The sequence below is a fragment of the Larimichthys crocea genome, chromosome XVI, assembly GCF_000972845.2.
Source record: "Larimichthys crocea isolate SSNF chromosome XVI, L_crocea_2.0, whole genome shotgun sequence".
NCBI classification, from domain to species: Eukaryota; Metazoa; Chordata; class Actinopteri; family Sciaenidae; genus Larimichthys; species Larimichthys crocea.
In genome coordinates, this window is record NC_040026.1 from 10,700,359 (window position 1) to 10,712,601 (window position 12,243).

General features: G+C 42.1%; 2 protein-coding genes across 6 annotated transcripts; one reads left to right on the top strand and one right to left on the bottom strand.

Moving 5' to 3' along the window:
* The first annotated feature begins 46 nt into the window (after window positions 1-46).
* On the top strand, window positions 47-5,233 carry rsph10b (radial spoke head 10 homolog B). Of its 4 annotated transcripts, none has more exons than XM_027289651.1 (19): window positions 47-386; window positions 472-547; window positions 866-934; window positions 1,106-1,276; window positions 1,348-1,433; window positions 1,513-1,633; window positions 1,757-1,933; window positions 2,102-2,207; window positions 2,290-2,405; window positions 2,497-2,686; window positions 2,793-2,898; window positions 3,042-3,121; window positions 3,360-3,508; window positions 3,641-3,745; window positions 3,843-4,010; window positions 4,113-4,172; window positions 4,377-4,476; window positions 4,597-4,820; window positions 5,062-5,233. In XM_027289651.1, the coding sequence occupies exons 1-18, from the start codon at window positions 61-63 to the stop codon at window positions 4,800-4,802; spliced, it is 2,412 nt and encodes an 803-aa protein (XP_027145452.1). In that variant the 5' UTR covers window positions 47-60; the 3' UTR covers window positions 4,803-4,820; window positions 5,062-5,233. The 4 variants fall into 4 exon arrangements, with proteins under 4 accessions (XP_027145452.1, XP_027145455.1, XP_027145451.1 ...); XM_027289654.1 differs by having other exon boundaries at window positions 866-913; window positions 2,790-2,898; XM_027289650.1 differs by having other exon boundaries at window positions 48-386; window positions 2,790-2,898.
* Window positions 5,234-5,267: 34 nt separating this feature from the next.
* dlgap5 (discs, large (Drosophila) homolog-associated protein 5) lies at window positions 5,268-11,316 on the bottom strand. Of its 2 annotated transcripts, XM_027289648.1 has the most exons (19): window positions 11,187-11,316; window positions 10,198-10,445; window positions 9,908-10,095; window positions 9,731-9,805; window positions 9,602-9,641; window positions 9,417-9,515; window positions 9,184-9,282; window positions 8,946-9,020; window positions 8,773-8,813; window positions 8,397-8,644; window positions 8,066-8,239; window positions 7,851-7,939; window positions 7,566-7,726; window positions 7,381-7,482; window positions 7,022-7,277; window positions 6,290-6,894; window positions 6,041-6,206; window positions 5,678-5,730; window positions 5,268-5,526 (listed from the first exon to the last, which is right to left on the bottom strand). In XM_027289648.1, exons 2-19 carry the CDS (start codon window positions 10,433-10,435, stop codon window positions 5,419-5,421), a joined length of 2,817 nt encoding a protein of 938 aa, XP_027145449.1. In that variant the 5' UTR covers window positions 10,436-10,445; window positions 11,187-11,316; the 3' UTR covers window positions 5,268-5,418. The 2 variants fall into 2 exon arrangements, with proteins under 2 accessions (XP_027145449.1, XP_027145450.1); XM_027289649.1 differs by lacking the exon at window positions 5,678-5,730.
* Window positions 11,317-12,243: the final 927 nt, after the last annotated feature.

Here is a 12,243-nt window from a genome sequence, read left to right on the forward strand (position 1 = left end):
CTGATTAAATCGCTGGTCTCTGTATGACCCTTTTTGAGTGTTACAGGATGCCGTAGTTGTATGCGTCTTCTCCGTTGCTATGGAGACGGTCATAGCTTACAGGAGAGTGAGCGACACGAACGGCGTAAAATGACACAGGGCAAAGAAAAGAGTAAAACTACGATAAGAAACGATGAGCAGGAAAACGAGGAGATGAACGGGCACGCAGAGCAGCCGCAGACAGCCGAGGAAAGAGATACAATAAAGTTACCGAGCCGCTCTGACACTTTAAAGGTGAACTCAGAGGATGCTGAAGAACAAACACACCTCCGTCCTGACAGTGACGAGCAGCAAGGCGACGATGACATTTATGAGCTGACCACTCCTTTTAACTTGATTATACAGAGGTACCATCACTCATGACATCAGATAATAATAATCAGAGCACTCACATGACAGACTGGCTGTGTAATATGTGTGTCTTGTTGACAGACATGAAGGAGAAACGTGTGAGGGCCAGATTGATGGAGAAGGAGTCGCTCTTTTTGAAGGAGGACACATGTACAAGGTACAAATACATTTGCACAGATGCACAGAAAACACATACTATATGAATACTTGAGTCTATTTTTGAACATTAGGCAAGCAATTGCCCATTTATTTAAATTGAAATTGTGCTTTTTGAACCTAAAGATATATATTTTTTGAATGTCTCAAGCCACTGTAAATGTAGTTTAATTGGCAATTTCTAGAAAATGATATGAATCAATTTTATGTCTAACATAATCAGCCATTTTCTTGAAGACACAAATACAAAATCTCTGAAAATACACCAAGAAGACTAAATAAAACTAAATCTTATAGTCTCTGCTTTGTTTCTCTGAAGGGGATGTTTTCCAACGGGCTTATGGATGGACGTGGTGTCTTCACACGGGTAGGCGGACTGAAATATGAGGTAGGGAATAATAACGATGTATTATAATAACTTTTATTATATGTAAAGTATTTTACAGTAACCCATTTACACGTTTCTAAACGGGCATTCAGTGTACATCCAGATTAAAATAAAACAGAATATGAAAAAATAATGAGTTTGTCAGTGGTAATAAGTGGTAACCCATAACAGGGAGAATTTGTGCGCAACATGCCCATGGGTCAGGGCACCTTCACCTGGCCGGATGGCAGTTCCTATAAGGGCGAGGTGTACAAGGGGATAAGACACGGGACTGGAACCTACAAATGTGCAGATGGTGTGTCATACAGTGGGCAGTGGGATCAGGGCAAGAGGCACGGAAAGGTATGATGCACCTTTTTATATCGGTATATTTCTGTTTTTCAAGTTTAAATCAATGGTCGTCTTTGTTTTAGGGTGCAGTGTATTATAACCAGGATAAGACCTCTTGGTACAAAGGAGATTGGGTGAAGAACAACAGAGAGGGATGGGGAGTGAGATGGTAGGTATGGAGGACATGAACTCATCTGTACTCTGAGTTGCATTTGAACTGCCCACACATGACACCTGTGTCCCAACAGCTACCCCTCTGGGAACATTTACTTTGGTGAGTGGAAGAACAACCTGAGACATGGAGAGGGCACGATGAGGTGGCTAAAGCTGGGACAGCAGTACGTTGGGATGTGGCAGAATGGAGTCCAGGTATGAAAGTCCACCATGCATACATGGCAGGTTATCCTGTTCCAAAAGAAGCAGTAGAGCCCAAGTCACTTTTTATTCATTCCAGTTTTTGTTGTGGATCATATAAACCCTCTTCTCTGCCAGCATGGACGAGGCACACACGTCTGGATCCTGAAGGGAGCAGATGAGTCCCATTATTCCCAGTGCAATAAGTACACAGGAGATTTTGCTCAGGGTCAGTGGCACGGACGGGGAGCCTTTTACTACGCTAGCGGTGCGATCTACGAAGGAGAATGGAGGAACAACAAAAGACACGGGCAGGTTAGTCAGTGATACAGTGTTACCTCTCAGAGTCAACACACACACACATCACCAAATTCAGTAAAGTCCAGAGTGATTGCTTGGAAGTAGAAAACACTTTTTATTAAATCTATGAACACATATGTAATTACAAAATATCTAAACGTGACTGTACTGTATGGGTCATAGGGAAAATTCACTTTTAAGGATGGCCATGTCTTTGATGGAGAGTTTGTGGACAATCAGACGATGACACTCAACCTGAATGGAAACAGAGATCCCACTTCTCTGTGTGGTAAACACCTAAATGTTTATATGATTATTAACAGTATTACAGTCCTAGGTACAATTTCTTACAACTTTATATCTCATAACAGGTACATTTTCTCTGTCAGATAGTGATTCATCTATCTTAGGGCCAGACATGGCTCTGAACATTGGATGTCTGCTGGATAAACTCCCTGAGCGGGAGCGTGACGCTGAGCGTAAACAGGTCAGGTTGTGCTTCACGCTGTAAAACTGTCAACATTTGATCTCTTACCCACATCGTGCCCAGCCCTGACGCTGTGGCTCGTGTGTAACAGGTGGAGTTTGTGGTGCTGATGCAGGTTGCAGAGCTCAGGTCTGTCTACAGTTTCTACAGCAGACTCGGCCATGCCCACTCTCCAGATAACGTCTTCATGCTGACCCGCCTGCAGCTCTGGCGCCTGCTCAAAGACTGTTACGTCCACCACCATGACATCACTCTGACACAGATAGACCGTTTAATCAGAGGTTGGAAGGACTAGCACTTGCATAACTTTGAGACATTGATATATTAATAATTACAGTATTTTTGGAGGCTGTGCTTCATGTTTTTACTCTCTGTGTGTCTCAGAAGATGCCACTACAGCAGAGATCCACTCTCCTTTCACTCCAATGCTATTTCAAAGGCTCCTCAGCTGTCTGGTGGTTGTGGCGTACCACATCTACCATAAGGACATAGTGTAAGTCATAGTCAAAGTCATGTTTTCACTCAAAAGGCAACATGGTTAAACAAAAGAACTACTCCACAATTTTATTTTAAACTTTTTTTTATCCTTGGTAAGTGACTTTAAGTGGAGAAATGTCAATTCTCCTCTTTTCACAGGTGGGAAAAGAACCTTCTGGCTACCTGCTTTTCCAAACTGATGACAGACAACATCCTTCCTAACGCTAAAAATGTGAAAGGTGCTCACAATATCATATCACAGTCTCACTTATAAGATGACAGATGACTTATTTAAGATAATATAAGAAGCAAATAAAGATAACACAACCAATGAAGCAAATAAGAAAAAGTGCTAAAAACATGACACAGTGAAGAAAAAGCAGAATTAAGGTAGATGTATCAGTTTGTTGTCTCCTTGCATGTTTTGTCTGAGACAACACCGACACGTGTTCTTTAATTATGGCTTTGTTGATCCAGGTTTCCTGTTTAGGCAGCCAGACTGTGCAGTGGTGGCTATGAACTACATAAAGAAGTGCTGGGAAGTCTATCAGGCTTACTGCAGAGTCAATGCATCCACCGAAGATGATCAGACCATGACCTGCAAACAGCTGCTGTGGATGTTCAAGGTGCAACAGACTCTAAAGAAAATGGATGCAGTTTCTGCAGAATTACATCTATGTTACATGAATGGAAAATGAAGTACCAACTATCATCAAAGTGGTTGCAAACAGTTTTTTCTCTCTCACAACTAATCCCAGGATCTCCATCTACTGGACAATAACCTGACCACAGCGACATTACTGGAGATCATCACTGCAGAGACCCATGTCCTCAGCAACCTGTCCTCCTGTCTGGATCAAGAGGTCCGCCTGATACCACTAAACTCATCAATTATGTCTCAGTGTCCTCTGTATCACTTTTGTTACCCTACCCCTACTCACCCTACTCTCTCTGTTGCAGATTACTTTCCTGGAGTTTTTTGAGGTACTTCTTGGCTCTGCTGAGGTCAAGTATCAGGTGTCTGAAAGCCAATCACTGTCCAGCCCAGACACACACGCCAGGAGGGATGTACCTGAGTTGGAGGCCAGCGAGAACATTTTGCAGACAACAAGCAGCCCTTCCCAGTCGGTCAGATCCTTTTTCATGACCTCAGCACACCTTACCCCCTACGTAAAGAGTAGTTATTGCAACACACTGAATATAAACCTATATTCTTGAATTTCTATCCAGTTGGCAGCTCCAGTGAATTCCCCCATCACACCTGAAATATCCAGCCCCAAGTCTGTGGAGGTTGGTTGTAAAAGGCAATTTAGCAAACAATATCTTTTTTTGTGAATGCTGCACCAATGCAGTTTATTTCACAGGCAACATAGGTTGAGTATCTGTTGTTTTTTTTTTATGTTAAGAGATAAGATAGACATCTAAATATCCAGCATTGATAATCTTCAACTATTGCTATTAATTAAACATATTTAATATTACATCTTGTCATAGACGGTAAAATCAGGTGACGCAGCGGAATCATCCACTGCTCAGGATGTGGATAGTGAAAAAGATGTCAAGACTAAAGTCAGTGAGACACCTCAGTCTGCAGGTTTGTTTCGTTGGCTCTTAAACAATTTTCTTTTATTAAATCAATTTAAAAATGTATTGCATTGATTATATTGGAACAAAGCCACGCAACTGATGGTTTGACATGTCGTATTTCTTCCAGAGCACACAGAAGAGCATGGACGTAAAGGAAAGGATGTGAAAACTAGAGTGATAGAGGCCACATACCATGACCAGGAACTTTGGATCCAGATGATCCATCAATTTTTCAACATTTTTTCCTTCCCGGCTTTTGAACATAACCAGTCAGTGTCAAGGTACATGAAGAAAGAGAAGCTCCGCCAGGAGACCCAGAGACACATCGCTTAAGGCCCATGAAAGAGCCAGGTAGTACAGTTCAAATCCCAGCTAAGATTTGATTTTTTTTTTTAATGGGCTCAGGTGACAATATTATGCAGTCAATAGCTGGGTCAATGTCATAGTTTATGTGTTCTCATAATGATAAACAACATTAAGTCTAAGTAGCATCCATTACAGCCACTAGATGGCGTGTACCACTCTCCCTCCATGTAGCCTTTACTCCAGCTCCTTTACTCACATTTCTCAGTTACACTGTATTGTGTTACAGGTAGATGAGGTATTAGGAGGCTGGTGAATGACACAAGATGTAGTGATGTGGGCAGCAGAGAAACTTGATGAAGACAGGATGAAGGCTCTGATCCTGAATTATCTGTACAGCCCAAAAACAAACTAAATGTTTCAAATACAGTGAGTAATAAAAGCATTGAGTGTGTTGCTTATTTGTGCTTGGTTGTAAATGAAGAGTACTGGTCATTTCCATGTTGTAACTAGAACTTTAATCAGACTGTCTTGTAAGACAAAACTATTTTCCATTTGATCTAAAAATATAGTCAGAATCACTCAGATACATTTTTTTTAAAGGGTAATAAAAGTAGTAAATATAAAAGAAAATCTCTTTAACATATTAGAGGGGAGGGGTGAAGACCATAAGGTCACTTGGACAGACAGACTGACGTATCCGGTCCTTCATGTCCGGGGTGAAGAGAAGCAGAGCAGACTCTGCTGTCTGGGTCTGAAAAATGCACAAAGAAATATACAGTAAGAATACTCAGCAATGACGAGGCTGCAGTAAAGAAGGAACAGTAGTTACGAAGCAAGTGAGGATTTAATATTTGAAAGTAAAGGAAAAAAAAAAAAAGAAAAGAAAAAGAAAACACTTTAACCTGTGGTGACTGAAGAGTTAACAACGAAGACACCGCTGGCAGTGCTGTGGTGACTGTGAGAAGTGAGCATAACAGTGAGTGAAGACATCAGTTTAAAAGAATCCTTCACCAAAATAAACCTCAGTGTGGTTACTATGTTATAACCAGGCAATCACAAAATTTCTCTAAAGGTCGCAGGATGGATATTTGTTGATATACACAGAACTAGAACTAATACTCCTTAGATTCCTTTAAAATAAATGCCAGTCTTGCTGATTTCAAACTAATTTCAGTATAGAAACTCCGCCTCCTGCAGCTTTAGTGTCAATTAGTACTGAGGTGCTCAGTGTGTGTGCATGCAGTACCTATGGGCATCAACCATACCTGGTTCTTGCTGAGTAAGCAGGTCCCCAGTTTGACCTCTGGGACTCTCCATTTCTACATCCACTGCCATGGGTGAGAGTGTCTCTACGGCAACCGTCTCCTTCGGTGAGAGGCTGCATCTCAGCGTAGGCTGGAGGTATCGCTCAAAGTCCAAGCCGGAAATTTCCTGAAATTACAAGAGAATACCTCGTTCAATGTACAGCGAGAGAAAAACAGTTTTCAATAAATGAAGCCTGAGAATGTGTTTACCTCGACAACCGAGCTGTCTGGTGTGTGACACACAGACTCTTGTGTCTCCATGATGCGCTGCACAGCAGGAGGGGGGGAGATGGGAGGCAGGGTGGGAGTCATGCATGGTGACAACGTGAAACTCAGACATGATGAGGGCTCAGGGGCCTGCGACACTGGGAGAGGTGTTTTGCAGGGAGTAACCTCGACTGCTTCAGCCGGTTCGTCCTGGACTACAGAAATGAATGGAAGTGAATGTGTGGGTGCGTTTGATTCAGGAACTGTTTCGGACTGGCATGCGGGGTTTCCCTCAGCCTGGGTGCCATGTGAAAGCACTTCTTTGACAGGTGAGAAACAAAGAGAGACATTTACAGTGTCCTTTTTGTTCTGGGTTGACTGAGGAGTGCCACGCTGGGACTTTGGAGCTTGTGCTGGGGTTTGGCTGAGGGTGAGACGGAGTTGGGCAGGAGTGAGCTGTGCAGGAGAGGCGGCAGCGGCGGTGTGAAGAGGGGTTTGTGCCAGTGCAAGGGATCGTCGAGTGACTCTTCTGGGTGAGAGGTAGTTAGAGAAGGGAGAGGCGTGAGGAAGCACAGCAGCACTGAGACGGCTGGATCTCCTCAATGAACCTACGGACATGACAACATGTTGAACATGATGTATTGGCCCAAATTTTATAGCCCAGTAAACAAAAAAAAAGCTCTGATATGTGTCATGAAAAGCAAGGCATTTGGTGAGTAGTTCTTGTTCGCTCACCCGGTGGTTTGGCAGGGCTCTCCACCTGAAAGAAGCCTCCATCAAAGACCACAGTATTAGCCGGTTGGACCTCTGCTTGAGGTTGTGGTTCCTGAGAGCTTAAAACGGCGTTCTCCTCATCGTTACCAGCATCATTTGCTGCCTTCTCGGCCTCAGCTGCCTGCTGCCTGGCTTTCATGGCTGCTTTCACGGAAGCCAGACGAGACCTGGCTGCTGTTTTGGTGCCTGTCGGCTTGGTGGGAGCAGCTGATGGTTTCTGTCAAAGGATGGGACAGGCAAACATGTCTTTGCTTCAACGTCACAACACTTACACGTGGTCGATTTTAAAATATACTTCATACACAGCAAAGAGTTTTCACCTTCACTACTTTCTTTTGTCGTGGGGGAGGCTTGTGCTCCGCCACCCAGCCTCGGCTCTCTGCTTCTTTGAGGGCGTTAAACTTCTTGTTGACGTCCTCCACCTGAAAGAAAGTACAAAAATGTGTTTAGTAAACCTTCCTCTGTGTACATATGGTGTGCTGACCCTCTATTAAGTGACACTCACCTGGTAATAAACCATGTCCCAGAATCCCTGCAGGTCAGTGCAGGTGGTGATCTTCTCCCCTCGGCCCAGCTCACAGTCGTCCACGAGGCCACTGAACTGCTTAAAGCGCTCTTTCATCAACAGCCTTGCTTGGCCGACTGCTGTACGCATACTGTCCCTCACTAAACAGACAAAAGAAAGACACAAAGTTATGATTTAGGAATAATGTCATTATGAACACCTTCACTATATAGTACCGAAATAAATTAGAACCACATATTCAGGTTGTAGAGAAAATACACTCACTCTCTTCTGGGATAGATTCATCCTCCACTTTAGGCTCCCAGAGGTCACACAGAGTCAACAGCCTCTCTGTCTCATTGTTAATTTCCGATCTAAAATATTTAAATAGGCAAAAATGAATTTAAAAACTTTGAATTAAGTGGAAAAAACAACAACTGTACAAACAGATTAACAGATACCTATAAAGATAAATAAAATTTAAAAAAAGGTTACGCCACCTGAAGTATGGTACATCATGCTTTGACTCCACGGGGCTGTCTGGAGTTGGAGGGGCCACAGCAGGAGATGTACGAGGAGGTGAGTGACGAGGGGATTTGGGTGGGGATGGTTTGCTTGGTTCAGTCTGAGGCTCAGCGTTGAACAGGGGTACAGGTGGAAGACTGAAGGTGGGGCTGGGTAGCAAGAGTGACAACACGGCATTGAGACAGGAAACAACTCAATTTTTAAAAAGGCTCTACAGGCAAAAATCCTTTAATATTTACTTTTTATGATTTGACTTGTGTGTAACAATATAATAATATGTTCAACAAAAACTGTAAACAAACTGACCTTGGTGTAAGGAAGGCACTTGCTGAGCGAGGGGTGAGAGGCTCGAACTTGAAGGACGACAAGCCTGTAGGAGCCTGGAAGGTGAAACCAGCCGGAGCAAAAGAAGATGAAGAGGATGGCGCCTCGACGGGATCCGTTACAGGGACAGAGTCATCACAGGCTTGGTCCACCACCATTTCTTCCTCCTCAGAACAGGGTGTAGGACTAGAGGGACGAGCTTTCTCCTCTGGCTCCTTAAGCTCAGGCTCCTTCACAAGACAGACAGAGCAAAACTGACTGATCAACAAATTACTTGAAAAACAGGATGGAAGAAGACAAAAATAGAAAAAGTAGTCGCTGGTTTAACACATGAGATCATCAGAAGCGAAATGCTCACCTTGGCCACAGCAGGCTGGGCTGTGTTGTTGTTGACAGTCGCTGGTTATTTAAAAAGGAGAGACATGCGGATTAAAAGATAATGTTTTGAAATTAAAACAATTCTTCACGTGGGAAAAGTTGTGATCCAGATCCTCTAAAATTGGATGTCTCTTTGTCAACATTTGCCGATACCTTTACAGTTCTTGTCTTCGTCAGAAGGGGGGGGCACAATGTTGACAAATGCTCTGCTCCTTGTGGTTCTTACATCTGATGGCAGAAGAGGGATTTAGATTATATTGACAGTGGTTTTATTGAACAAATACATCTCCCTTTGTTTTGATTGTCATATCTCAGGCACGCTTACAGCTTTTAATGCCAAAAGGGAAAGAAAATGCTTCAACTATCATCTTGGCTCAGTGTGTGTGTGTACCTGCAGGCTTGTCCTTAGGTTTCTCTTTCACCGCGGGAGCTGCTGTAACAGGAGGCCTGTTGGCTGATCTAGTCGACAAAGCTCGTACGACAGGCTCCACTACGTTAGGATGGCATGACACAGAGACACAGATTGAGATGCAAATAGGGAAACACAATAGGTTGAAAACAACACGATAGGCGGTGGTTTCAAGGTCCAGGTATGTGCAAGCATTTTTTCTTCTCATTAGTCACCTGCACAAACTTTGGTCTTGGTCTTAGCTGGCGCTGGTGCTGCTGCAGGCTTGACAGGAGCAACCCGGCTCCTGGTTGCTCTTTCCACAGCAGGTTGAGCTATAAAGAGGAGCGAGAGGACAGATCTAAACTACATCAGGCTGCAGAAGACAGTTTTCAATAAAGAGATATTCAATTAAATGTACCTTTCTTTGCTGCAGTATTTGGATTCTGCATCTTCAGAGGCTGTAAAAAAAGCAGCAAGACAACAAAGTCCATGTTAGCAAAAGTTAACATGAGAACAGATGAGAAAGATATCTCAGAGAAAGTAGTACCTTCTCCACTTGCTGCTGTTGTTTCATTGAACGAGTGACTCTGGTACTCTGGGATGATGCTGTGTTCACATTTGTCTAAAAGACAAGAAAACATCACGTTTATCATTTGAGTCATTCATCTGGGTGAGATATTTACAGTAAATAGTGGAAGCTAGTCCATAGTGAGTCCTCCTTCACCTCCTTAGCTCTGGTTGAGGCAGATGGGACCGCAGGCAGAGAGACAACAACAAGGCTGTCTTTCGGATGATACACTCCAGTCTTAAACACCCCTTTACGCTCCTTTTCTCTCTTTTCCTTCTCCTTCTCAAGAGCCTTACGCTCTTTCCAACGCTGAAGCTGTTTTAACCTCTCTTCTATAGCCTCATCTGTGGACAACAGGGGGTGGGATAATACAGGTTAACTTAGAATGATGGGTACCAAAAAAAAAAGCAGAGTAGCCTAGTGATCACTGAAAAATAAAGTCTCACTTTTTGCAAGTTTTGCATTGTTCATTGTCTTCTCATGAATGATTGACATGTTGGCCATCGCGATGGAGGCATTCAAGGAAGACATTTCCAGCTCTGGGAGCTTGTCTAGCTGCCTGCGTGTGTTCACGGCCCGTTCTCTGTTCTCCTTCTGGGACTGAGACCTCCTTCGGGACATTTTTACCCTCAGCATGGACACACTGGTGTCCCGCTGGCGCAGGTGAGCAAATCGAGAGTCCATGTTCGGGTATCTGCAGTGATTAGAAAGAGGAACAGACAACGATGTATTAGAGGCCCACTGCATGTGAGTGACAGTTATTCAAGGTATATTATTCCAACTGGAACAATGATGAGAAACTTAAATGTCCAAATGAAAAAATTAGGAACTGTGACAAACATATTGACATCTGTTTTGTACTGTACTAAACTACTCGAGTCTGGTGACTGTAGGTAGGTCAACAAATACATGAACATAACTAATAAAAAGATAGATACTTTATTGATCCCAAAAGAAATACAAGAAACTATTATTACATACATAATATCCTCAATACTTTATGAGACGTGACAAACGGTTTAGTCAAATATTTAAGCCATATATGATTGTTTCCCTTTCTTGAGTCACTCTAATTACTATCAGTCTTTCTAAAATGTAAATAAAATAGCGCTGTTTGTGTCCTGGAAGGTTTGATCAGTAGAGATCATAAAGCTACTGACATTAAACCAAACCTTTAACATTGTAAAATTAAAAAGGGGCGAAACTGGACCAGAATATGAGTTATTATTATTATAATTATTATTATTATAATGTAACTTCGACCACTGTAACCACGTTAGATAAAAACGTCGAAAAACAACAATTAGAAAATGTTACGTTAGCACGTTAGCCACCGAAAAGAGCTTTAAACATTAAGCTCAGCACCGCAACACGAAGCGTTCAGTCAGGTTTAAACAGTTTACTTAAATAACATATAATTACATATTCATCTTACCTTGCAAACGTCCTCCTCTGTCCGTCCTCTAAAAACAAAACAAACTAACGTTACAGCACAACAAACGGACGGGCTCGGTCCAACACAACAATCATGGCGGGGGACTTTTTGAAATTCCTCTAAGGTGACGCTGATTGGCTGCAAACCGTGAGCTCTGATTGGTTGTTTTTACTCTTCTTCTGGTCTTTTTAATGCAGTAATAACTGTAAGTTATGCTGCCATCTATTGGTGTGGAGTGTGAAGTGCAGGTTTAACAATGTATGACAGCTGTTTTGTACTTGTGTTTTGTGACGTTTTTCATTACTAACATAGTAAAATAATCTCTACATAGCCTGTAACAAAATTTACAGGTTGCAGATTTGGATGTTGTTTTGAAAGATGAACATGTTTCCAGAATTTAACCATAATAAATACGGTATAACCTTTTCCAGTAATATTACAGTGTTTTACTATACAAGTATCAATTTCTAATATAAAATACTACATTATTCGGCATACATTTCCTTATTAATGTTGCTTCAATAATACCTTGCACTGCAATACTTGCACAATGCAGTTGTTTGCACAACCTGGACACTTGCACAGTGTCACTACCTCAAGATGGTGTTATACTGTTGTTGTTCTTCTATTTATTGTATATACTTGTTTTTTAATTTAAATTTGCCTACTATTTATATTTTATATTTGATATCGGGCTGCTCCGGGACCAGGGGAGACCAATTTCGTCACTCCATGTTTTACATGTGCTGCAATGACAATAAAACTCCTTGAATCCTTAAATAGAGATTTTCAGTATTCATGTTTCATGGAGTATTGTACAGAGTTTTACTGTCGTGGTTTGTCAGTTTCCACTGTAAAATCTCTCCAAATCTAAAATACAAACAGCTCAATCCAGAAAATGATTGACAGATGAACTGATAATGAAAATAAACATCAGTAGTTAGTCGTAACACAACTTTTTTTTGTCCCTTTTGTTAATAAAATATTCATTTCTCCACCGCATAATGACATAATGGGTATCACGGGTCAAAGGAGGAGATGAATTTTCCGCCTGAGA

What these genes read in the sequence shown, in the direction of transcription:
- rsph10b (XM_027289650.1), top strand. Translation starts at nt 61, where the DNA reads ATGCGTCTTCTCCGTTGCTATGGAGACGGTCATAGCTTACAGGAGAGT. An exon ending in TAGGCGGACTGAAATATGAG is followed by an intron (nt 935 to 1,105) that starts GTAGGGAATAAT and finishes AACCCATAACAG; the next exon opens with GGAGAATTTGTGCGCAACAT. An exon ending in CAAGCAGCCCTTCCCAGTCG is followed by an intron (nt 4,011 to 4,112) that starts GTCAGATCCTTT and finishes ATTTCTATCCAG; the next exon opens with TTGGCAGCTCCAGTGAATTC.
- dlgap5 (XM_027289648.1), bottom strand. Translation starts at nt 10,435, where the DNA reads ATGGACTCTCGATTTGCTCACCTGCGCCAGCGGGACACCAGTGTGTCC. An exon ending in ACCTAAGGACAAGCCTGCAG is followed by an intron (nt 9,021 to 9,183) that starts GTACACACACAC and finishes TTCTGCCATCAG; the next exon opens with ATGTAAGAACCACAAGGAGC. An exon ending in GACAAAAGAAAGTAGTGAAG is followed by an intron (nt 7,278 to 7,380) that starts GTGAAAACTCTT and finishes ATCCTTTGACAG; the next exon opens with AAACCATCAGCTGCTCCCAC.